This window comes from Pseudophryne corroboree, chromosome 10 (assembly GCF_028390025.1).
Source record: "Pseudophryne corroboree isolate aPseCor3 chromosome 10, aPseCor3.hap2, whole genome shotgun sequence".
Classification (NCBI taxonomy): Eukaryota; Metazoa; Chordata; class Amphibia; order Anura; family Myobatrachidae; genus Pseudophryne; species Pseudophryne corroboree.
In genome coordinates this window covers 63,641,455-63,668,404 of record NC_086453.1, presented here as the reverse complement: position 1 = coordinate 63,668,404, position 26,950 = coordinate 63,641,455, and the positions used below count along the sequence as shown (strand labels likewise).

The 26,950-nt window shown below is 45.9% G+C and overlaps 1 protein-coding gene across 1 annotated transcript in view; it reads left to right on the top strand.

The window, feature by feature from the left end:
• Positions 1-23,365: 23,365 nt before the first annotated feature.
• The window catches only part of LOC134966018 (excitatory amino acid transporter 2-like), a 148,278-nt gene continuing 144,693 nt past the window's right edge, over positions 23,366-26,950 (top strand). The window contains exon 1 of the mRNA XM_063942468.1: positions 23,366-23,534. Coding sequence (XP_063798538.1) covers positions 23,405-23,534 — 130 coding nt within the window. The 5' untranslated portion in view covers positions 23,366-23,404. The remainder of the gene's footprint in view (positions 23,535-26,950) is intronic.

The window sequence follows — 26,950 nt, the reverse complement described above, 5'->3', positions numbered from 1 at the left end:
AGGGCAACAACTCAGCAGCAGGACCGCTACCTACGCCTTTGTGCAAGGAGGAACAGGAGGAGCACTGCCAGAGCCCTGCAAAATGACCTCCAGCAAGCCACAAATGTGCATGTGTCTACTCAAACGATCAGAAACAGACTCCATGAGGGTGGTATGAGGGCCCGATGTCCACAGGTGGGGGTTGTGCTTACAGCCCAACACCGTGCAGGACGTTTGGCATTTGCCAGAGAACACCAAGATTGGCAAATTCGCCACTGGCGCTCTGTGCTCTCTACAGACGAAAGCAGGTTCTCACTGAGCACATGTGACAGACGTGACAGAGTCTGGAGACGCAAACGAGAACGTTCTGCTGCCTGCAACATCCTCCAGCATGACCGGTTTGGCAGTGGGTCAGTAATGGTGTGGGGTGGCATTTCTTTGGGGGTCCGCACAGCCCTCCATGTGCTCGCCAGAGGTAGCCTGACTGCCATTAGGTACCGAGATTAGATCCTCAGGTACTGAGATTAGATCCTCAGACCCCTTGTGAGACCATATGCTGGTGTGGTTGGCCCTGGGTTCCTCCTAATGCAAGACAATGCTAGACCTCATTGAAGGCATTGATGATATGGACTGGCCTACCCGTTCCCCAGAAATGAATCCAATTGAGCACATCTGGGTCATCATGTCTCGCTCCATCCACCAACGCAACGTTGCACCACAGACTGTCCAGGAGTTGCTTTAGTCCAGGTCTGGGAGGAGATCCCTCAGGAGACTATCCGCCACCTCATCAGGAGCATGCCCAGGCATTGTAGGGAGGTCATACAGGCACATGGAGGCCACACACACTACTGAGCTTCATTTTGACTTGTTTTAAGGACATTACATCAAAGTTGGATCAGCCTGTAGTGTGTTTTTCCACTTTAAGTTTGAGTGTGACTCCAAATCCAGACCCCCGTGGGTTAATAAATTTGATTTCCATTGATAATTTTTGTGTGATTTTGTTGTCAGCACATTCAACTATGTAAAGAACAAAGTATTTAATAAGAATATTTCATTAATTCAGATATAGGATGTGTTATTTTAGTGTTCCCTTTATTTTTTTGAGCAGTGTATATACTTCTGCACCTTTGTATAATGCCCACATGTATATACTGCTGCACCTGTATATAATGCCCACATGTATATACTGCTGCGCCTATGTATAATGCCAACAAGTATATACTGCTGCACCTGTGTATAATGCCCACATGTTTATACTGCTGCACCTGCGTAAAATGCACACATTTATATACTGCTGCACCTGTGTATAATGCCCACATGTATATACTGCTGCACCTGTGTATAATGCTGACAAAGCCTATATATTTATCCTATTTAAAACACTTTAAAAGGTTAAGAGACACAGTACGCAATTGGCGCAAAAAGTACCGCAAGGGTACGCTCTTAGTGTAGCAGACGCTGTGCACAGGGTATGAACACAGGCGTCGCAGACACTTACAGAATTAACTTTAATAACTATACCTTAAGGAATGTACTTATACTGTAAACCTTTGTGCAGTGATAATGTGTAGATGTAATGCAGTGTAACCTTGTTAGCTTAAAAGCTGTATGAGCGGCTGTGATGCTCAGAGAACCCTTAGCAATGTAATAAACACTCAAATACCGGTCTAAGGTTCTAACACCTTTAAGGGAGAGAATGAACGTTCAATTGCAAAAGAATACACAATACAAGTTATACACTACCAAAATAACATAAAATACCTAACCGAATTACTACACATAAAATACAATAACGACACGATTACATTTAAGGGGAAGAAGAGAGAGAATGGCTTACAACAAATTAGGAGGTAAAATGTCTGCAGAGAACTTACACATATTGGGAACGATCGCTGCGCAGTGTTAGGAATGTCTGTGTTTGTTTTGTCTTGCATTATCTCATTCCTGCCTCTAGGGGTCTCACTTGCTGCCTCAGGTCCGAATGGCAGTTGCACACTGTCTATGCAGGTTAATTACCTGATTGTGAGCAGCTGGGGCCAACACCTGGTGCTGCTATTTAACTCCAGCTCACCAGCATCTAGGTGCAGATCATTATGGTTCCGTCTGGAGTGCGACTGGGCTCTCTCCAGTAATCCTGTCCTGATTCTGCCTTATCTACATCTTGGAGACATTCCCTGCAGTTTGCCGGTTCATATGCCTTGCTTCAAGACTTCTAACCCTGCCGGTTCAGCATCTGCATTCCTGGACTATTATTTGCAGTCTGTTTCCACCCCTGCCTGATTACTACGTTTTGGTATGTTATTTTTTCCCTGCTTGATTTAAACCCGGATATCTTCATGTTTATTTCACATCTGCATTCCTGGACTATTATTTGCAGTCTGTTTCCACCCCTGCCTGATTACTACGTTTTGGTATGTTATTTTTCCCCTGCTTGATTTAAACCCGGATATCTTCATGTTTATTTCACATCTGTGTTTAACCTGGACTATACCAATATTCAAGCATAACCTTCCTCCTTGTTTCTATTACCAGCCATTACTTTTATTTGGAAATATCGTGTTCGGTTCTATGTAAATCAAGGATCCAGTTTCTGTATATATATATATATATATATTTTTGCTACTCCTTTTTCCACAATAAACCTTACTTAATTTTCACCTGGCTTCAGCTGACCTCATTTCAAGTATGCACACACAGAGAACCCTAGTAATCATAACAGAATGATCTGCCCAAAATAAACGTGTGCAGGAGTTTGAGGTATAGCTGAATTTCCTAAAATGGCTTCATTTCAGAAAAATTCCCTGCCTCTCGAGTTTTTGCCGTTTGTGGGTTCTACATTGCTTGTGGATTTCAGGGAGAAACTGGAGAATATTCAAACTCTGTCTTCAGAGATACTGTCTGCTCTGCCTGAATATTCATTAAGATTACCAGTTCCCTTTAAGGAGACGCAGGGGAAAAAAGGAAAAGATGAGTCTGATGCTCTCAATTCTGGCCGCTGTTTTCCAAGCCCAAGCAAAGGCAAGTTCTGGAGCTTTCCACGACCCAGCCTCTCTGAGGAAGAAAAGAGACATAGAAGGGATAAGAAGCTCTGTTTTTATTGCGGCAGGTCGGGACATTTTATTCAGTTATGTCCTGCTCGCAAACCTAAAAAGCTTTCTTCATTCTGCCATAGTGCCAAATTCTGCTCAGTTATGCCACTGTGGTGCTCAAATTTCGAAAGGAGGGGTGTCCGGTCAAGCGACCCCAGGAGGGGTGTCCGGCCAAGCGACCCCAGGAGGGGTGTCCGGCCAAGCGACCCCAGGAGGGGTGTCCGGCCAAGCGACCCCAGGAGGGGTGTCCGTCCATGCTGCCCTTGCTTTTGGGCATGAGGTCCCTACTGCCCTTGCCTTCGGGCATGAGGTCCCTGCTGCCCTTGCCTTCGGGCATGAGGTCCATGCTGCCCTTGCCTTCGGGCATGAGGTCCATGCTGCCCTTGCCTTCGGGCATGAGGTCCCTGCTGCCCTTGCCTTCGGGCATGAGGTCCCTGCTGCCCTTGCCTTCGGGCATGAGGTCCCTGCTGCCCTTGCCTTCGGGCATGAGGTCCCTGCTGCCCTTGCCTTTGGGCATGAGGTCCCTGCTGCCCTTGCCTTTGGGCATGAGGTCCCTGCTGCCCTTGCCTTTGGGCATGAGGTCCCTGCTGCCCTTGCCTTTGGGCATGAGGTCCCTGCTGCCCTTGCCTTTGGGCATGAGGTCCCTGCTGCCCTTGCCTCACGGCATGAGGTCCCTGCTGCCCTTGCCTCACGGCATGAGGTCCCTGTTGCCCTTGCCTCACGGCATGAGGTCCCTGTTGCCCTTGCCTCATGGCATGAGGTCCCTGTTGCCCTTGCCTCACGGCATGAGGTCCCTGTTGCCCTTGCCTCACGGCATGAGGTCCCTGTTGCCCTTGCCTCACGGCATAAGGTCCCTGTTGCCCTTGCCTCACGGCATGAGGTCCCTGTTGCCCTTGCCTCATGGCATGAGGTCCCTGTTTCCCTTGCCTCACGGGTCACTCAGTCATCCAAGTCCGCCTTGCCAGAGGTCCGAGAGGTGTCCGCCTTGCCAGAGGTCCGAGAGGTGCCCGCCTTGCCAGAGGTCCGAGAGGTGCCCGCCTTGCCAGAGGTCCGAGAGGTGCCCGCCTTGCCAGAGGTCCGAGAGGTGCCCGCCTTGCCAGAGGTCCGAGAGGTGCCCGCCTTGCCAGAGGTCCGAGAGGTGCCCGCCTTGCCAGAAGTCCAAGAGGTGTCCGCCTTGCCAGAGGTCCAGCCAAGGTCTGTCCAGCCCCAGGAGGGGGCTCTGCCTGTCCAGCCCCAGGAGGGGGTTCTGCCTGTCCAGCCCCAGGAGGGGGTTCTGCCTGTCCAGCCCCAGGAGGGGGTTCTGCCTGTCCAGCCCCAGGAGGGGGTTCTGCCTGTCCAGCCCCAGGAGGGGGTTCTGCCTGTCCAGCCCCAGGAGGGGGCTCTGCCTGTCCAGCCCCAGGAGGGGGCTCTGCCTGTCCAGCCCCAGGAGGGGGCTCCGCCTGTCCAGCCCCAGATCCAAGATTTGCCCGAGGTATCTGCCAAGCCGGGGCCATCTGAGACTTCCTTGTCTAAGGTGCAAGAAGAGTCCATCGTGTCTGAGAGGCCACGGTTGTCTATTCTCCCTGATGTAAAATCTAATTTGGAAAGCCAAGTCGTTGAACTGCCTTACTTTTATGGAAATATCTCTCACTGTTTAGCTCTCTTCAAATATTATCTGAGTTTTGATGACTTGTCCCCTATTGATATCATTGCTAACATATGTATGAGGTTCAGAGGGAGGGCCTTGAAGTGGGTAAATGGTCTTATAGATGAGGAAGATCCAGTTTTACAAGATTTGCCCGCTTTCCTCAAGGCAGTGACCGAAAGATTCAGTCCACCAACTGTCCTCGCTCTCCTAGATGAATCTATTAAAGTGTGTCCGTCTGAGAACCTGCCTTTGCAGTCTGGGCAGCACCCTCAGTTTGTCAGATGTGGGCATGTATCTTTAGGTGTTCACGCAGATTGCTCGGCAAGTTTGGCTTCTACAAATTTACCATCCGCTCTTGATTCCATCCAAAAAAATAAGAGGTCAGTTCTGCCGCTGGGTTGTGGCTCCGATTCTGAGAGCGAGCTTCTGGACGATCCTAGACTCATTATTGATGGACCTGTATTGCCTAGTAGTGTCTTTGTGACACCTTCAAATAGGTCTAGGCAACCCAAAAAGAGGAGAGGAAAAAAGAAGAGAAGGTGAACTTTTAGGCATCTAGAATCCGCCTGTTTAAGGGGGGGATAATGTTAGGAATGTCTGTGTTTGTTTTGTCTTGCATTATCTCATTCCTGCCTCTAGGGGTCTCACTTGCTGCCTCAGGTCCGAATGGCAGTTGCACACTGTCTATGCAGGTTAATTACCTGATTGTGAGCAGCTGGGGCCAACACCTGGTGCTGCTATTTAACTCCAGCTCACCAGCATCTAGGTGCAGATCATTATGGTTCCGTCTGGAGTGCGACTGGGCTCTCTCCAGTAATCCTGTCCTGATTCTGCCTTATCTACATCTTGGAGACATTCCCTGCAGTTTGCCGGTTCATATGCCTTGCTTCAAGACTTCTAACCCTGCCGGTTCAGCATCTGCATTCCTGGACTATTATTTGCAGTCTGTTTCCACCCCTGCCTGATTACTACGTTTTGGTATGTTATTTTTTCCCCTGCTTGATTTAAACCCGGATATCTTCATGTTTATTTCACATCTGCATTCCTGGACTATTATTTGCAGTCTGTTTCCACCCCTGCCTGATTACTACGTTTTGGTATGTTATTTTCCCCCTGCTTGATTTAAACCCGGATATCTTCATGTTTATTTCACATTTGTGTTTAACCTGGACTATACCAATATTCAAGCATAACCTTCCTCCTTGTCTCTATTACCAGCCATTACTTTTATTTGGAAATATCGTGTTCGGTTCTATGTAAATCAAGGATCCAGTTTCGGTGTGTGTATATATATATATATATATATATATATATATATATATTATTATTTTTTTTTTTTTTTTTGCTACTCCTTTTTCCACAATAAACCTTACTTAATTTTCACCTGGCTTCAGCTGACCTCATTTCAAGTATGCACACACAGAGAACCCTAGTAATCATAACACGCAGTTAGTCAATGCTGAGACCCCTTGTGGAGAGAAAAATGAGCTCACCCAGGCTGGCTGTCCCTATATACACAACACACAGCAACAACACAATGGTCCCTACAATACCGCATGGGACAGAAGCTAGACTCCATTTTGGGAAAAACTCCCATGATTCCAAAGTCTGTAACATATGATTTAAAAGGGAATGCTAGCAGCCATTTTAGATTTGCAAGTCCAAACACATGGCATTCTTTGATAATGCATATGTTCTGATTTTACAATTCCAAACCATCTAAATCACCTTTCACAATTTCAAGCCAACACAGTATCTCAATAACCAGAGCATATGAGCCATCACAAGACCAGATCACCAGGTACCCACAAGTATCAGCCTGCTATTGCTACAAGCACATGACTGCAGTAACAAAAGGAAGTATGTTTTGACTTCTAACCTTCAGCAAGATGCATCATGTAAAACTACTATAATCTGTTATAAATCACCATCCATAAATGTATACCAGAGATGCTATGCTACAGATTGTCTACTGTTCCAATTCATTACAGATTTCATAGAGTATCCTCACAAACACCCAACAATCACATAACTGCACAAGCATCATTAACCTTAAGCCATTTGTATCTCCAAACTAACTATTCTATGCCAATCATTTCACAACTACTTTACCACAAACACATATTTAACTATTCTATGCCAATCAGCCATGTGTATACAATACTTAGCCTTCGTAAGGAGCCTGGTGATGAGCAAGCCATGCTTCTGGATGCTAGGTTGGTTCTGAGTGAGTGAGTGAGCCCTGTGATTTCCAGTGGATATATCATACCTGCATTCCAGCTGTGGGGGTGTGTCAACCACAGGAAGTGTGTGTCTTTCACAGCATGTGGGCTAGCTGTATCAGTGAGCTGAGCTGGCCATGTGATCTTGGTTATGCAAAAACGTTGGGTGATGGCTAACACTTTGTTTCAAATTCCTGTCTTGTGGGAAGCTATTGTTTGGCGAATACTGTCTCACTGTCCACTTTCAGTTGAGACAATGACATCTCAGCAATCATTCTTCTGGAGACAAACCCAGCCCCATTCGTAAACAAAGTGCCAGCCCTCTTCATTGAGTCTCAAAGCTTAGTGTAATTAAAGGCTATTGTATTCCGTCTGCGGGAAAGAAACTGACTGGTCTTGGGTGTAATTTATTCGGAATACAATTAATCTTCAATTACTATTCCTGTGCTTAACTATGCATAAGAACATGTGAAGCCCTCCCAACATGAAAGCTATTGTTTGGGGAATCTCTAAGGTCAAAGAGCCATTTGAGACCCACTGATACCTGCTGGACTCAGGGGAATATTAACTTATAAAATACATTATTTTGATTAAATATGTAGCGATCGTGTCGCATGCTAGATGCGCACAAACTGTACCATAAATGCGCACACCGTGCGCCCGTGACGGCGAGTGTGCGCACGCACGGGAGGGTCTGTGCACGTGCAGCGGGCACACGCATGAGGTGCATATATGTCAATGTGCAGCGTGATATTTTTCTGACTTTGACAGTCCACCCTTTGGCAGTCACCAATAACTGCCACTTCCTAAAACAGTTCAAAAAGAGAAAAATATATGTCATATGTATATACATTTCTATGATTGGGTAAGGGAGGAGAGAAGAAGGTAGGAAAAGGGTATGACCTAGTGAGATAGCAGAAGCATGTGTGTGTGAATCCATGTTTGGGGGGTCATGTATCATCGTGCCGTACGTGTTTTAAATCGAGCTTTGAGGTATTGCGAAGTATACATTTGAATTCCTTCTTATCCCGTATTAAGGGTCTGTGGATGGGCTGTCAAACTTTACCGAGCTCTTTTCGGCTTTTGGTTGCAACAAAATGGGGGAGCACATTTTAGTTGATGATACATGAATGGGGGGATATGTGAGTGCTGATATCTGTGCCTGTATTCCCTATCGACTATGTGTGTCATTACCTGAAGGTTGTAGAAATGAAGATAAGGAGCAATTATGGTAAATGCAGTCATAAACTATGTGAGTTTAATATACATTTGTTGATTGAAGTCTTGTCTTGTCTCTTGTCTTGTCTTGTCTCGATGTACATGTTGACTGTAGTCTCCCGATGCTTTTGCTATAAACGGTGTGCAAAAAGCTTTTTCAATGTCCATAGACTTACAAAAAATGTTGGGCTAGCGTAAAGTTAAAGTTACTAGGGATATGGGGGGTCTATGGCATAGTCCATCAGTTGTCTGTGTAAAAGGTTGTCAAATTCTTCTTCCAAGCGGATGTCTTTGTACCTTGGAGGAAAACAAAGGAGAAACGGGTGAAAGAAACAGGTCGTGGAATCACCTTTTATCACAGCGTGGTTTCAATGGTTGGGTCGTAAATCAAATCAATTTTGTTATGCGATACAGTCATTACTTCAGGCGGAACTTTTTCAATATAACATAATCCCTCTGAGTTTGGGGCAAGCCGCTCATACGCCTTTCTCCCGCATATGAAATATGCATCATCGGGGAGAACATATGGGACTGAATATGTCATAACCATGTTACACATTTTCCATGTGAACTCTCCTAACCCTAATTCTCCCATCTGTTTAGTACACCTATCAGTTTGTACGATCTGTGCACAGTATCCTGGTGATACTTCTCCAACTCTCATGGTCCTACTTCTTAGGGTATACCTATATCGGAAATATTTTCCACTATCGGCTATGTGGCGTATGAGCTCTGTATCTGTAGGCATTCTATCAGCTCTATATGAAAAGGTCATGGTTTTGTTATTCCATGACACTTCCCAATTTCACGTCTTTCGGGGATTGGAAATGTTAAAACACACTAAGGACCTATCCACATGATATTGGTGGAGCTTCAAACTAGGAGGACTAGAGATATTAAACCTCTTGTCCACCGGTCTCCCACCACTTAACTCAAGTACCTCCCCTATCGTTAAAGGAAATGGTACTAGTCCTGACTTGCTGTGACCTTGAGGTACTTGAGAGCATACCCAACAGTCTGTTTGGTTTAACACCTTACCCACTAATGAGTGATAGTCACCCAATGGATGTCGGTCCATGTTAATGTTAAAACTGGACTGACATTTCTTGATGCACCCATCCTCAACTAAGTTATCACAATGCCTACAGATGCAATTTTCTTCAGCTAACAATCCTTCACAATTCCTTCTATGGTCAATGCTACCAGATCGTTTTCTGATACTCGCCTTTGCTTGGTGATTATGTTGTTCTTGGAAATCTACGCCTCCATCTCTGTCATCAGAACCTTTCTGGATCCTTTCTCGACCTCACTGGTACTCTCACCGAAACAGACTGCTCTGGTCAACATCAGGGTCAACATGAAAACACGGATCACAGTCTCTTGAGGCGAGTCCATCTTACAGGAGGAGAAAGGAGAAATTTGTAATGGGGGTACAGGAAAACAGTTTGAGGGGGAGAGAAACTTGTTACGATAATTAGTTCTCTAGTCTTGTTGTTCTTCTTGTTCTGCTGTCATCTCAAAGGTGCTGTCTCTCAGTCTTCTAAACATTCTGGTGATACAATATTTCTTCTAGCTCAGCGCTCTTTCTGTAAGGAGAATAAATCTTGCATTACCATTTGTCCAACTAATGTGTGACATACCATCTGTAACGTTATGAGAACATGAGAAAGAAGAGAGAGAGAGAAAAAAAAAACAACGAGAGAGAGAGAACCGTTCATATATATATATATGCATCACATAAATCAACAATAAACAACAACAGAAAAAAAACATTTTTCAAACATTTTTCAGGAGAGAAAAAAAACATTGTCAGATCTTCTGTTCACCATCAGGCTGTCACATCTACATGTCCAATGGTATCCTTGCATAGTCTCCCCCACCAGTATTTCCATACCTACCCTTTGTATCTGGCCAGGATACATCAATGCTGGCAGGTCATACTGGGGTTTGGTAGACTTCTGCAAGGACCAAATAGCTATGTGATATTTGGGTCCTGCCGATGAACGTCAGAGATGGGGAAAAGAACATTTACAGATAAATTACAACGTCTACCCGGCCGTCCTTGTGCCTGCAAGGAACTGACTTCCCATTTCATTAACTGTAACCTCAGGCTTACTATCAGTCCTAATGATCACCTTTCCTGATTGCATGTTACAGGTGCGGCCCAAACTCCTTCCTATGTGATCTCTGATTACAATTTGGTGTGTCATAACTTTGCTCATATCTTTGTCTAGGGGGTTTATATGAATTTGGTCTACTTCTTGATCTACAATCTCTTGCAAAATGACCTTCCTTCTGGCCATTATAACACCTTTTCACCTTTGACTTACCCACAGGGATCTGGGGCTTCTTTGTTTCCCTGTGCTTGATGATGTTTTGCTCATGCCCAACAGCGGAGTTCCTTAATGCAGTTACTGAGTTATTTCTCCAGTTAGGTAGAGAGGCTTGTATACTCGTTCTTAATACTTCCTTTAAACCATTTATTAACACATAAACTGCTACTTTCCTGTAGTGTACATTTGTTTTAATATATTGTGTTCACCCTGACAGGATTTTGTTCCATTATGCTATTTTGTGTTAACTCTTTGGTGTAAGATGCATTTGTCGGTGAGTAACATACAATACCGTACTTACCTGTTGACACAACCTCACCTGACCCTCCGTTAGGGGGTTCTGCTATTGCCTTTACCAACTTGGCCGTGTCCCTCTGGGTGTCTCGTATGATGACTGCTGGGTAGAGTGTTGACATCGTGTTGGTTTCACCTTCTCGCTGGTAATCCTGAGGGGAGTTTAACATGGGGTGCGACTTGCACAGGTTAACATTTGTAATTTTGACACTTTCATTTTTATAAACATTATTACATTTGTTACTTTCATTCTTAATACAGTTACTAAGTGCATTTTTTTTATCGTACACCATCGCGCCATTCTCTGCAGCCATAATCCTCTCCATTGCCATGTCTCTCCTCCCAAGATGAGAGTCAGATAATAAGAATTTACTTACCGATAATTCTATTTCTCATAGTCCGTAGTGGATGCTGGGGACTCCGTAAGGACCATGGGGAATAGCGGCTCCGCAGGAGACTGGGCACAAAAGTAAAAGCTTTAGGACTACCTGGTGTGCACTGGCTCCTCCCCCTATGACCCTCCTCCAAGCCTCAGTTAGGATACTGTGCCCGGACGAGCGTACACAATAAGGAAGGATATTGAATCCCGGGTAAGACTCATACCAGCCACACCAATCACACCGTACAACCTGTGATCTGAACCCAGTTAACAGCATGATAACAGAGGAGCCTCTGAAAAGATGTCTCACAACAATAATAACCCGATTTTTGTAACAATAACTATGTACAAGTATTGCAGACAATCCGCACTTGGGATGGGCGCCCAGCATCCACTACGGACTATGAGAAATAGAATTATCGGTAAGTAAATTCTTATTTTCTCTAACGTCCTAAGTGGATGCTGGGGACTCCGTAAGGACCATGGGGATTATACCAAAGCTCCCAAATGGGCGGGAGAGTGCGGATGACTCTGCAGCACCAAATGAGAGAACTTAAGGTCCTCCTCAGCCAGGGTATCAAATTTGTAGAATTTAGCAAACGTGTTTGCCCCTGACCAAGTAGCTGCTCGGCAAAGTTGTAAAGCCGAGACCCCTCGGGCAGCCGCCCAAGATGAGCCCACTTTCCTTGTGGAATGGGCTTTTACAGATTTTGGCTGTGGCAGGCCTGCCACAGAATGTGCAAGCTGAATTGTACTACAAATCCAACGAGCAATAGTCTGCTTAGAAGCAGGAGCACCCAGCTTGTTGGGTGCATACAGGATAAATAGCGAGTCAGATTTTCTGACTCCAGCCGTCCTGGAAACATATATTTTCAGGGCCCTGACTACGTCCAGCAACTTGGAGTCCTCCAAGTCCCTAGTAGCCGCAGGCACCACAATAGGCTGGTTCAAGTGAAATGCTGAAACCACCTTAGGGAGAAATTGAGGACGAGTCCTCAATTCTGCCCTGTCCGTATGAAAAATTAGGTAAGGGCTTTTATAGGATAAAGCCGCCAATTCTGAGACACGCCTGGCTGAAGCCAGGGCTAACAGCATTACCCCCTTCCATGTGAGATATTTTAAGTCCACAGTGGAAAGTGGTTCAAACCAATGTGATTTTAGGAATCCCAAAACTACATTTAGATCCCAAGGTGCCACTGGAGGCACAAAAGGAGGTTGTATATGCAGTACCCCCTTGACAAACGTCTGTACTTCAGGAACTGAAGCCAGTTCTTTTTGGAAGAAAATCGACAGGGCCGAAATCTGAACCTTAATGGACCCTAATTTTAGGCCCATAGACAGTCCTGTTTGTAGGAAATGCAGGAAACGACCCAGTTGAAATTCCTCTGTAGGGGCCTTCCTGGCCTCGCACCACGCAACATATTTACGCCAAATACGGTGATAATGTTGTACGGTTACATCCTTCCTGGCTTTGATCAGGGTAGGGATGACTTAATCCGGAATGCCTTTTTCCTTCAGGATCCGGCGTTCAACCGCCATGCCGTCAAACGCAGCCGCGGTAAGTCTTGGAAGAGACAGGGTCCCTGCTGGAGCAGGTCCTTTCTTAGAGGTAGAGGCCACGGGTCCTCTGTGAGCATCTCTTGAAGTTCCGGGTACCAAGTCCTTCTTGGCCAATCCGGAGCCACGAGTATAGTCCTTACTCCTCTCCTTCTTATGATCCTCAGTACCTTGGGTATGAGAGGCAGAGGAGGGAACACATACACTGACTGGTACACCCATGGTGTTACCAGAGCGTCCACAGCTATTGCCTGAGGGTCCCTTGACCTAGCGCAATATCTGTCTAGTTTTTTGTTGAGGCGGGACGCCATCATGTCCACCTTTGGTTTTTCCCAATGGTTCACAATCATGTGGAAGACTTCTGGGTGAAGTCCCCACTCCCCCGGGTGGAGGTCGTGTCTGCTGAGGAAGTCTGCTTCCCAGTTGTCCACACCCGGAATGAACACTGCTGACAGTGCTATCACATGATTTTCTGCCCAGCGAAGAATCCTTGCAACTTCTGTCATTGCCCTCCTGCTTCTTGTGCCGCCCTGTCTGTTTACGTGGGCGACTGCCGTGATGTTGTCCGACTGGATCAGCACCGGCTGACCTTGAAGCAGAGGTCTTGCTAGGCTCAGAGCATTGTAGATGGCTCTTAGCTCCAGGATATTTATGTGAAGTGATGTCTCCAGGCTTGACCACAAGCCCTGGAAATTTCTTCCCTGTGTGACTGCTCCCCAGCCTCTCAGGCTGGCATCCGTGGTCACCAGGACCCAGTCCTGAATGCCGAATCTGCGGCCCTCTAGAAGATGAGCACTCTGCAACCACCACAGGAGAGACACCCTTGTCCTTGGAGACAGGGTTATCCGCTGATGCATCTGAAGATGCGATCCGGACCATTTGTCCAGCAGATCCCACTGAAAAGTTCTTCCGTGGAATCTGCCGAATGGAATCGCTTCGTAAGAAGCCACCATTTTTCCCAGGACCCTTGTGCATTGATGCACTGACACTTGGCCTGGTTTTAGGAGGTTCCTGACTAGCTCGGATAACTCCCTGGCTTTCTCCTCCGGGAGAAACACCTTTTTCTGGACTGTGTCCAGAATCATCCCTAGGAACAGCAGACGTGTCGTCGGAATCAGCTGCGATTTTGGAATATTTAGAATCCACCCGTGCTGTCGTAGCACTACTTGAGATAGTGCTACTCCGACCTCTAACTGTTCCCTGGACCTTGCCCTTATCAGGAGATCGTCCAAGTAAGGGATAATTAAGACGCCTTTTCTTCGAAGAAGAATCATCATTTCGGCCATTACCTTGGTAAAGACCCGGGGTGCCGTGGACAATCCAAACGGCAGCGTCTGAAACTGATAGTGACAGTTCTGTACCACAAACCTGAGGTACCCTTGGTGAGAAGGGCAAATTGGGACATGGAGGTAAGCATCCTTGATGTCCAGAGACACCATATAGTCCCCTTCTTCCAGGTTCGCTATCACTGCTCTGAGTGACTCCATCTTGAATTTGAACCTTTGTATGTAAGTGTTCAAGGATTTCAGATTTAAAATAGGTCTCACCGAGCCGTCCGGCTTCGGTACCACAAACAGCGTGGAATAATACCCCTTTCCCTGTTGTAGGAGGGGTACCTTGATTATCACCTGCTGGGAATACAGCTTGTGAATGGCTTCCAATACCGCCTCCCTCTCGGAGGGAGACGTTGGTAAAGCAGACTTCAGGAACCGACGAGGGGGAGACGTCTCGAATTCCAATTTGTACCCCTGAGATACTACCTGTAGGATCCAGGGGTCCACTTGCGAGTGAGCCCACTGCGCACTGAAATTCTTGAGACGACCCCCCACCGTACCTGAGTCCGCTTGTAAGGCCCCAGCGTCATGCTGAGGACTTGGCAGAAGCGGGGGAGGGCTTCTGTTCCTGGGAAGAGGCTGCCTGCTGCAGTCTTTTTCCCCTTCCTCTGCCCCGGGGCAGATATGAGTGGCCTTTTGCCCGCTTGCCCTTATGGGGACGAAAGGATTGAGCCTGAAAAGACGGTGTCTTTTTCTGCTGAGAGGTGACCTGGGGTAAAAAGGTGGATTTCCCAGCCGTTGCCGTGGCCACCAGGTCCGATAGACCGACCCCAAATAACTCCTCCCCTTTATACGGCAATACTTCCATATGCCGTTTGGAATCCGCATCACCTGACCACTGTCGCGTTTATAACCCTCTTCTGGCAGAAATGGACAGCGCACTTACTCTTGATGCCAGAGTGCAAATATCCCTCTGTGCATCTCGCATATATAGAAATGCATCCTTTAAATGCTCTATAGTCAATAATATACTGTCCCTGTCCAGGGTATCAATATTTTCAGTCAGGGAATCCGACCAAGCCACCCCAGCACTGCACATCCAGGCTGAGGCGATTGCTGGTCTCAGTATAACACCAGTATGTGTGTATATACTTTTTAGGATATTTTCCAGCTTCCTATCAGCTGGCTCCTTGAGGGCGGCCGTATCCGGAGACGGTAACGCCCTAAGCGTGTGAGCGCCTTATCTACCCTAGGGGGTGTTTCCCAACGCGCCCTAACCTCTGGCAGGAAAGGGTATAATGCCAATAATTTTTTAGAAATTAGCAGTTTTTTATCGGGGGAAACCCACGCTTCATCACACACCTCATTTAATTCATCTGATTCAGGAAAAACTACGGGTAGTTTTTTCACACCCCACATAATACCCTTTTTTGTGGTACTTGTAGTATCAGAAATGTTCAAAACCTCCTTCATTGCCGTGATCATGTAACGTGTGGCCCTACTGGAAAATACGTTTGTTTCCTCACCGTCGACACTGGAGTCAGTGTCCGTGTCTGGGTCTGTGTCGACCATCTGAGGTAACGGGCGCTTTAGAGCCCCTGACGGTGTTTGAGACGCCTGGACAGGTATTAACTGTTTTTCCGGCTGTCTCATGTCGTCAACAGTCTTTTGTAAAGTGCTGACGCTATCACGTAATTTCTTCCATACGACCATCCAGTCAGGTGTCGACTACCTAGGGGGTGACATCACTATTACAGGCAATTGCTCCGCCTCCATACCATTTTCCTCCTCATACATGTCGACACAACGTACCGACACACAGCACACACACAGGGAATGCTCTGATAGAGGACAGGACCCCACTAGCCCTTTGGGGAGACAGAGGGAGAGTTTGCCAGCACACACCAGAGCGCTATATATATATACAGGGATAACCTTATATAAGTGTTTTTCCCTTATATAGCTGCTGTATTATTAATCTGCCAAATTTAGTGCCCCCCCTCTCTTGTTTTACCCTGTTTCTGTAGTGCAGGACTGCAGGGGAGAGCCAGGGAGCTTCCCTCCAACGGAGCTGTGAGGGAAAATGGCGCTTGTGTGCTGAGGAGATAGGCTCCGCCCCTTTCTCGGCGGCCTTTCTCCCGCTTTTTTAAGGAAAAACTGGCAGGGGTTAAATGCATCCATATAGCCCAGGAGCTATATGTGATGTATTTTTAGCCATCTAAGGTGTTTTTATTGCGTCTCAGGGCGCCCCCCCCCCCCCAGCGCCCTGCACCCTCAGTGACCGGAGTGTGAAGTGTGCTGAGAGCAATGGCGCACAGCTGCGGTGCTGTGCGCTACCTTATTGAAGACAGGATGTCTTCTGCCGCCGATTTCCCGGACCTTTTCAGTCTTCTGGCTCTGTAAGGGGGCCGGCGGCGCGGCTCTGGGACCCATCCATGGCTGGGCCTGTGATCGTCCCTCTGGAGCTAATGTCCAGTAGCCTAAGAAGCCCAATCCACTCTGCACGCAGGTGATTTCGCTTCTTCTCCCCTTAGTCCCTCGGTGCAGTGAGCCTGTTGCCAGCAGGTCTCACTGAAAATAAAAAACCTAAAACTAAACTTTTCACTAAGCAGCTCAGGAGAGCCACCTAGTGTGCACCCTTCTCGTTCGGGCACAAAAATCTAACTGAGGCTTGGAGGAGGGTCATAGGGGGAGGAGCCAGTGCACACCAGGTAGTCCTAAAGCTTTTACTTTTGTGCCCAGTCTCCTGCGGAGCCGCTATTCCCCATGGTCCTTACGGAGTCCCCAGCATCCACTTAGGACGTTAGAGAAATGTGAGTTAAATTTCTTTGCATTTCACTTTCCTGTTGCCATATCAGTAAACATTCATAATGTCTAATCCTCTGCTTTGCAGATTTTATTAGACCTATCCTTTTTCTTAGATTCTGCAATACCTCAGGGTTCAGACTGCCTACCCGGGGAAACTGTTCCCCATCATCCTCTGTCATACGTTCCCATTCTTTGCATAATACCTGTGTGTGTGATCAGTATTTTTCACACATTATATACCGTGCGGACCCTTTGGGCCAGCAACCACCACGTGAACCCTTGTTGGACGTCCCTTCTTTGAACAACTGGCCCCCATCGTTTGTAGATATTGCTGTCTTAGCTAATTCTTACAAACAGACCAACTTGCCCGCGGTAAGGCGACGGTGAAAGTTCAACTAGTGCCTTCACTCACTTCCGTCCTGTGACCTCTATTTACTGGGGCGCGTTGGGAGTATGCTACCCTCCCCAGCAAATATTGGTTGTTAGAGATTTCCTGAGTGAACAGCGAAACTCCCTTAAAATAACAAACACCTACACAAATCACGTTAGAATGTACAAATAGCGTTTATGATCCCACAGTAAATTGTTGATGGGTATCAAGGTAACAAACTAATGCACACAATTACGTGCGGTACAGTCGCACTGCGTATAAGTAACTATTACTTATCCGCCTTACGACCAGCGGAATCGGTTGTTTAGGCTTCGAAACCTTCAGCCGGAGCTTTACCTTGACTATATGGGTGCTACGCCAAACCCCCGGGGCTGCGCTTAAATACCTCGCAGTCCTTTTGTCTGCGGAAACTACTTGCTCCTTTACCTTATACAATGTTAACGCGGGTGAGCTAGTCCCACGCCACCAAGTGTCCACTCACCTGATGTGGTCTCCGACGGAATCCCGATTTGTGGGTTCACAAAAATATAATACCTTAAGTTCCACACTCACTCCTATACACTCATATACACCCCTGAGCTTTCTGTACAGAAATTCCTTTCATACAGGTAGGGGTCCAATCCCTGGGTTTTGCAGTAGAAAAAGGTTTTCTTTTAACTAATACTTTTTGGAAGAAAGAAAAGCTGAACAACCGTGTGCTATTATCAGGTGGCTATACTATACCGCCCACCCTAAACAAGATTATTGTGTGATTTGAGTCTCAATGGGCGTATCCGTACGCTCCGTTGCGTAAAACACGCCGCGTGCGTATGCCTCTGCGTCACGTGCGTGAGTCACGTATACACAAAGTGCGGATATGCCCACAGCGACACAATCAACACGTTTCTATCAATGTAAACAATATTCAACAGAAATCGCTTACCGTACACCACACAGTATTTGCTATGTTGTGTGCGTGTCCTTTACAATTATTCCCTTAAAAATTATCCTTTTTAATCTCAACTAGATAGCACCAGATTTCTTCAGCACGTGTCTAATAATCAATTCTAATGGCAACAAGAAAGTGAGCTGTAACTATGTAGATGTGTGCGTGCATGCGTGTGTGCGTATGCAGAAGCGGAAATAAACAGTTTTTAAAAAAATAATAACGTATTGTTCTTACCTCCGGTTCCGGATTCCCTCAGCACTCCTTACTAAACAAAGCAGACGCTTATCTGGTCAGCACTGCGAGGGATACCACCTTCCCGCCTTTGCTGAACGATAATGTCTGCTAAAGTTACCTAGTGCAGATATGTGAAGAGCGGACAAGTTCCCCAATTGACAAAGCCTATATATTTATCCTATTTAAAACACTTTAAAAGGTTAAGAGACACAGTACGCAATTGGCGCAAAAAGTACCGCAAGGGTACGCTCTTAGTGTAGCAGACGCTGTGCACAGGGTATGAACACAGGCGTCGCAGACACTTACAGAATGAACTTTAATAACTATACCTTAAGGAATGTACTTATACTGTAAACCTTTGTGCAGTGATAATGTGTAGATGTAATGCAGTGTAACCTTGTTAGCTTAAAAGCTGTATGAGCGTCTGTGATGCTCAGAGAACCCTTAGCAATGTAATAAACACTCAAATACCGGTCTAAGGTTCTAACACCTTTAAGGGAGAGAATGAACGTTCAATTGCAAAAGAATACACAATACAAGTTATACACTACCAAAATAACATAAAATACCTAACCGAATTACTACACATAAAATACAATAACGACACGATTACATTTAAGGGGAAGGAGAGAGAGAATGGCTTACAACAAATTAGGAGGTAAAATGTCTGCAGAGAACTTACACATATTGGGAACGATCGCTGCGCAGTTAGTCAATGCTGAGACCCTTTGTGGAGAGAAAAATGAGCTCACCCAGGCTGGCTGTCCCTATATACACAACACACAGCAACAACACAATGGTCCCTACAATACCGCATGGGACAGAAGCTAGACTCCATTTTGGGAAAAACTCCCATGATTCCAAAGTCTGTAACATATGATTTAAAAGGGAATGCTAGCAGCCATTTTAGATTTGCAAGTCCAAACACATGGCATTCTTTGATAATGCATATGTTCTGATTTTACAATTCCAAACCATCTAAATCACCTTTCACAATTTCAAGCCAACACAGTATCTCAATAACCAGAGCATATGAGCCATCACAAGACCAGATCACCAGGTACCCACAAGTATCAGCCTGCTATTGCTACAAGCACATGACTACAGTAACAAAAGGAAGTATGTTTTGACTTCTAACCTTCAGCAAGATGCATCATGTAAAACTACTATAATCTGTTATAAATCACCATCCATAAATGTATACCAGAGATGCGATGCTACAGATTGTCTACTGTTCCAATTCATTACAGATTTCATAGAGTATCCTCACAAACACCCAACAATCACATAACTGCACAAGCATCATTAACCTTAAGCCATTTGTATCTCCAAACTAACTATTCTATGCCAATCATTTCACAACTACTTTACCACAAACACATATTTAACTATTCTATGCCAATCAGCCATGTGTATACAATACTTAGCCTTCGTAAGGAGCCTGGTGATGAGCAAGCCATGCTTCTGGATGCTAGGTTGGTTCTGAGTGAGTGAGTGAGCCCTGTGATTTCCAGTGGATATATCATACCTGCATTCCAGCTGTGGGGGTGTGTCAACCACAGGAAGTGTGTGTCTTTCACAGCATGTGGGCTAGCTGTATCAGTGAGCTGAGCTGGCCATGTGATCTTGGTTATGCAAAAACGTTGGGTGATGGCTAACACTTTGTTTCAAATTCCTGTCTTGTGGGAAGCTATTGTTTGGCGAATACTGTCTCACTGTCCACTTTCAGTTGAGACAATGACATCTCAGCAATCATTCTTCTGGAGACAAACCCAGCCCCATTCGTAAACAAAGTGCCAGCCCTCTTCATTGAGTCTCAAAGCTTAGTGTAATTAAAGGCTATTGTATTCCGTCTGCGGGAAAGAAACTGACTGGTCTTAGGTGTAATTTATTCGGAATACAATTAATCTTCAATTACTATTCCTGTGCTTAACTATGCATAAGAACATGTGAAGCCCTCCCAACATGAAAGCTATTGTTTGGGGAATCTCTAAGGTCAAAGAGCCATTTGAGACCCACTGATACCTGCTGGACTCAGGGGAATATTAACTTATAAAATACATTATTTTGATTAAATATGTAGCGATCGTGTCGCATGCTAGATGCGCACAAACTCTACCGTAAATGCGCACACCGTGCGCCCGTGACGGCGAGTGTGCACATGCACGGGAGGGTCTGTGCACGTGCAGCGGGCACACGCATGAGGTGCATATATGGCAATGTGCAGCGTGATATTTTTCTGACTTTGACAATGCCCACATGTATATATTGCTGCACCTGTGTATAATGCCCACATGTATATACAGCTGCACCTGTGTATAATGCCCACATGTATATACTGCTGCACCTGTGTATAATGCCCAGATGTATATACTGCTGCACCTGTGTATAATGTCACATGTATATATTGCTGCACCTGTGTATAATGCCCAGATGTATATACAGCTGCACCTGTGTATAATGACCACATGTATATACTGCTGCACCTGTGTATAATGCCCACATGTATATACTGCTGCAGCTGTGTATAATGCCCACATGTATATACTGCTGCACCTTTGTATAATGCTCACATGTATATACTGCTGAACCTGTATATAATGCCCAGATGTATGCTTTGCCTCATATATTGCATGGAAATCTGGCTCTGGTGCTAGCCAGTGCTTCCTGAGCTATTTAGCTCACCACACGTTCCTGCTATACATATGTGACCTGCTGCATGCGTGACTGCATATGTGACGTGCTGCATGTGTGACTCTACATATGTGACCTGCTGTATATGTGACTTGCTGCATGTGTGACTGCATATGTGACTTCCTGCATGTGTGACTGTATATGTGAATTACTGCATGTGTGACTCTGCTTATGTGTCCTGCTCTATGTGTGACTCTGTATGTGTAACCTGCTGCATGTGTGACCCTGTTTGCAAAACATTTTTAAACAGAAATTACTGCCGTGTGTTTGTGCTGCTGCTCTGTTGCTTAGTTTAGCCAGCCTGGCTTTGGCCTATGTTGGTGAACAATATTGTGAGCTGTGAGGTGGTCAAAATTGTAAGGAAATGAGTGGAAATTAATGTTATTGAGGTTAATAATATTCTAGGAACAAAAAAGTCCACATTACAAAACCAAAAAACAGTCACGGCCGAAACCCAAAACCAAAACTGGACAAGGAATTAGAATCAAATCCAACAAAAATGATCCGATGCGCATCTCTTACTTGCGCCCACAAATACATTGCAGATAATTGGATTCCCCGCTGAGGTGTCACAGATTTGGAGCATTGGATTGTTACTGCTTTTTCCCTTTTCATGTAGTTCTTAAGACAACATTGTAACAATTGTTTCATGCCTTTTTGCATGTTATTTGAAGCTCTTTTCAGTAAAAAAATAAAAGAGCTGCTTAGACACAGTAGGGGAGCTTCAATTCAGTAGGAGGTCCTACTGAATAAGAGCCGTACGCGATCAAAAATAGAAGCAATTTTTAGTCCCATAACATTCCACAGAAATACATCACAGGGTCCAAAGGAACATAGGGGCAGATGTATTAACCTGGAGAAGGCATAAGGAAGTGATAAACCAGTGATATGTGGAAGGTGATAAAGGCACCAGCCAATCAGCTCCAATATGTAAATGAACAGTTAGGATCTCATTGGCTGGTGCCTTTATCACCTTGCACATATCACTGGTTTATCACTTCCTTATGCCTTCTCCAGGTTAATACATCTGCCCCATAATGTGATTTATTTAAACTGTCCCATAACATTTTCTACATATATTATTTTAACAATTTATACAATGCTCCTCATTTTCAGTTACGTTCCATTTAATCACATATTGAGAGGAAAGCCAAGAACTGAAGTCTATTTGACTAAACTTTACTTAAAAGGTTCATGCACTAACACTGAACACACCCCAGGCTGTACTAAGCCACACTCAGCACTGCACTTACATTGCTACAATTCTGAGCACTACTGCCGTCTCCTGTCTCTTTACTGTAACCCCTTGCTCTATCTGCTTACTGCTATTACCTCAGGTCCTCAGAATGTCAGCATTTCAGATGTGAAAAGTGAGAAAATCTATTTTCAAATTCACAATATTAATGAATATTGGGGGTAATTCCAAATTGATCGCAGCAGGAAATTTTTTAGCAATTGGGCAAAACCAAGGCCCTCATTCCGAGTTGTTCGCTCGCAAGCTGCTTTTAGCAGCTTTACACACGCCTACTGGGAGTGAATCTTAGCTTCTTAAAATTGCGAACGAAAGATTCGCAATATAGCGAAAAGACATCTCTGTGCAGTTTCTGAGTAGCTCGAGACTTACTCGGCATCTGCGATCAGTTCAGTGCTTGTCGTTTCTGGTTTGACGTCACAAACACACGCAGCGTTCGCCCAGACACTCCTCCGTTTCTCCAGCCACTCCCGCGTTTTTCCCAGAAACGGTAGCGTTTTTTCCCACACGCCCATTAAACAGCCTGTTTCCGCCCAGAAACACCCACTTCCTGTCAATCACATTACGATCACCAGAACGAAGAAAAAACCTTGTAATGCCGTGAGTAAAATACCTAACTGCATAGCAAATTTACTTGGCGCAGTCGCACTGCGAACATTGCGCATGCGCACTAAGCGGAAAATCGCTGCGATGCGAAAAAATTTACCGAGCGAACAACTCAGAATGACCACCCATGTGCACTGCAGGGGGGGGGGGCAGATATTACATATGCAGAGAGAGTTATTTTTGGGTGGGTTATTTTATTTCTGTGCAGGGTAAATACTGGCTGCTTTATTTTTACACTGCAAATTAGATTGCAGATTGAACACACCCCACCCAAATCTAACTCTCTCTGCACATGTTATATCTGCCCCCCCTGCAGTGCACATGGTTTTGCCCAATTGCTAACAAAATTCCTGCTGCGATCAACTTGGAATTACCCCCATTATTATTATTCTTATTATTGTTATTAGTACTACATATTAAAGTTAATATCAATGTAATTGATATTGTCTCTAAGTTTAATGTTACTTTTATTTTAGATTGTACCCTGGATTTTGCCTTTGGTGTGTTAATTTATAAGAGATGACCAATCACATTGAAGTTCCCATTTCTGATGGACATCATATGAGCCTGGAAGAGTTTCCCAAACCATGCTGGACGAAACACTGTAGCTGGCTAAGGAGAAATCTTCTTTTAATCTTAACTATAGCCGGTAAGTAATTGACTTGTAATTTTTTATTTATATAATAACTTTAGAACACTTCAGATCGTCTCATCTAACTTACAGTACATTGGATTATGTACTTACTTTATGACAGTCAGTGAGATGCTGTGTGTACTGTATGGCAGTCACTATGATGCTGTATATACTTTATGGAGGTCCCTGGGATGCTATGTGTACTGTATTGCATTCTATGGGATACAGTATTTACTGTATGGTAGTTATTGGGATGTTTTGTAGACTGTATGGCAGTCACAGTGATGATGAGTGTACTTTATGGAGGTCCCTGGGATGCTGTGTGCACTGTATTGTATTCTATGGTATGCGGTATTTACTGTATGGTAGTTATTGGGATGTTTTGTAGACTGTATGGCAGTCACAGTGATGATGAGTGTACTTTATGGAGGTCCCTGGGATGCTGTGTGCACTGTATTGTATTCTATGGGATACGGTATTTACTGTATGGTAGTTATTGGGATGTTTTGTATACTGTATGGCAGTCACAGTGATGATGAGTATACTGTATGGAGGTCACTGGATGCTCTGTTTACTGTATGATGATCATTGAGTTTTGGATGTGTTTCTTTAAACTGTTTCTGTGGTGCTTGTTTTTGTGGAGTTATTAATGTAATGCCGGGGGTAATTATTGATGATAATTGGAGGAAAATAATGTATTTAGATGTTGACATTTTAATTTTGAAACTCATGGACCTGGAGGGCCTATTTTTTCATCTATGCTGTGAGCCTGTGTATGCCTGAAATCTATGGGCGGTATTCAATTGTTTGAAAAGTCAGTTGGGAGTCTGTTTTTTCCTATCTAACCGACTTGTCAAACATTTGATTTCCCCTCTATGGGGTCTATTTACTAAGCCTTGGATGGAGATAAAGTCGCTGGAGATAAAGAGGGTCATTCTGAGTTGATCATAGCCGCGCTAAGTTTAGCACAGCTATGATCGTTAACTCAGACATGCGGAGAGACGCCCAGCACAGGGCTAGTCCGCCCCGCATGTCAGTGCCGGCCCCCTCGCACAAATACAAAAGCATTGCACAGAGGTGAAGCCTTTCTATTTGAGGAGTAACTCCCGGCCAGCGCAGCTCCTGCGGCTGGCCGGGAGTTGCTTGTTGCTCCCGCTGGCCACAGCGGCTGCGTGAGACGCCCCCCCAACAGTCCGGCCACACCTGCATTGGCCGGATCGCTCCCCCTAAACGGCGGCTTAACGCCGCCGTTCAGCCCCCTCCCGCCTAGCGACCGCCTCTGTCTCAGAGGCGATCGCTAGGTAACAAAAGCTGCCATGCGCCGGCGCATGCGCAGTTCCGACCCGATCGCTGCTCTGCGACAAACTGCAGCGAGCGATCGGGTCGGAATGACCCCCAAAGTACAAGCCAATTGGCTCCTGTAATTTTTCAAACCCAGCCTGTGGCATGTCAGTTAGGAGGTGATTGGCTGGTACTTTATCTCCAGCGACTTTATCTCCATCCAAGGCTTAGTAAATAGACCCCTAAATGTTTACTTTGAACTGGAAATACAACCAATTCCACCTCTTATAACCACATACATTGCCCAGAACATGTCACACATAAAATGAGTAACAAAACAACTAGCACAGATAACAGAACTGTTGTTTGTTTATATATTGGCTGAAAGGATGGGGTATGATTGGTTGACAGTCAACATGGTCAAAATGTTGATATTTATCATGTATGCACAGATGATGTTGACATGACAGAATGTCAACCTAACATCCCTGGTGGCCCTGATTAAGTTTGTATACCCTATATTGAGAGCTTCTTGGAGCAGGGCCCTCTTCCCTCCCAGGGCTTCCAGAAATTGAGGAAAAGGGTTAAAGTGGGGACGGGGGACGGGGTGGAACTGAGTTCCACCACTTTTAATGGTAGGTGGAACTAGTTGGCCCTGTACAGTAATTCCAACTGAAATACCTGCCACCCATGTCAATAGATGATGCAGGCAGCACTAGTGTCACTGATGAGCTGTAGCCACCTCCCCCATCCTCAGATCCTGGTGGCTCCATGGTCCTCTTTCGCCTGCATTCTGCCCCTCCTGGTACTCACACATGCTGTGTCTGCCTTATGGCTTTCGTCCCCTACTCACGTCCCATTGGCTTCATTTGGCATGCACTGTCTCTTTATGAAGTATGGGAGGTAGGGCACAGATTTATAGTTTGCAGGGGGGTGCCAAAAACCTAGCACTGGCCCTGGCTCTGCATAATGGGAGGGGGGTATGTGGCAGGTGAAATGAGTTCCACCACCTCTCCAGGACCACTTTAAGCACTGGTCCCAGGGCAGGTGAGTATGATTTTTTTTTTTTTACTGTAATCAGCGTGTTTTTACTGTAATCAGCGTGTTCACTGACCCTGTCCCCGCACATGTGAGCTGGCTACTAAAAAATTTACCATACCGAGGTGACAGCAGAGGAGCCGCGGCAGGCAGCAGAAAACATAGAAGAAATTAAGTTTCAGGATAGAGGGACACTGTGCAGCTAGATAAAGTGACGCTGTGGAGTCTACGGGTGTCAGGGCTAGAGGGACACTGTGCAGCTGGATAAAGGGATGCTGTGGAGGCTAGAGGTGTCAGGGCTAGAGGGACACTGTGCAGCTGGCTAAAGGGACGCTCTGGAGGCTAGTGGTGTCAGGGCTAGAGGGACACTGCAGCTGGATAAAGGGATGCTGTGGAGGCTAGTGGTGTCAGGGCTAGAGGGACACTGTGTAGCTGGATAAAGGGACGCTCTGGGGGCTAGGGGTGTCAGGGTTAGAGGGACACTGTGCAGCTGGATAAAGGGATGCTGTGGAGGCTAGAGGTGTCAGGGCTAGAGGGACACTGTGCAGCTGGATAAAGGGATGCTGTGGAGGCTAGTGGTGTCAGGGCTAGAGGGACACTGTGCAGCTGGATAAAGGGATGCTGTGGAGGCTAGAGGTGTCAGGGCTAGAGAAACACTATGCAGCTGGATAAAGGGATGCTGTGGAGGCTAGAGGTGTCAGGGCTAGAGGGACACTGTGCAGCTGGATAAAGGGATGCTGTGGAGGCTAGAGGTGTCGGGGCTAGAGGGACACTGTGCAGCTGGATAAAGGGATGCTGTGGAGGTTAGGGGTGTCAGGGCTAGAGGGACACTGTGCAGCTGGATAAAGGGATGCTGTGGGGGCTAGGGGTGTCAGGGCTAGAGGGACACTATGCAGCTGGATAAAGGGATGCTGTGGAGGCTAGGGGTGTCAGGGCTAGAGGGACACTGTGCAGCTGGATAAAGGGATGCTGTGGAGGCTAGAGGTGTCAGGGCTAGAGGGACACTATGCAGCTGGATAAAGGGATGCTGAGGAGGCTAGTGGTGTCAGGGCTAGAGGGACACTGTGCAGCTGGATAAAGGGATGCTGTGGAGGCTAGAGGTGTCAGGGCTA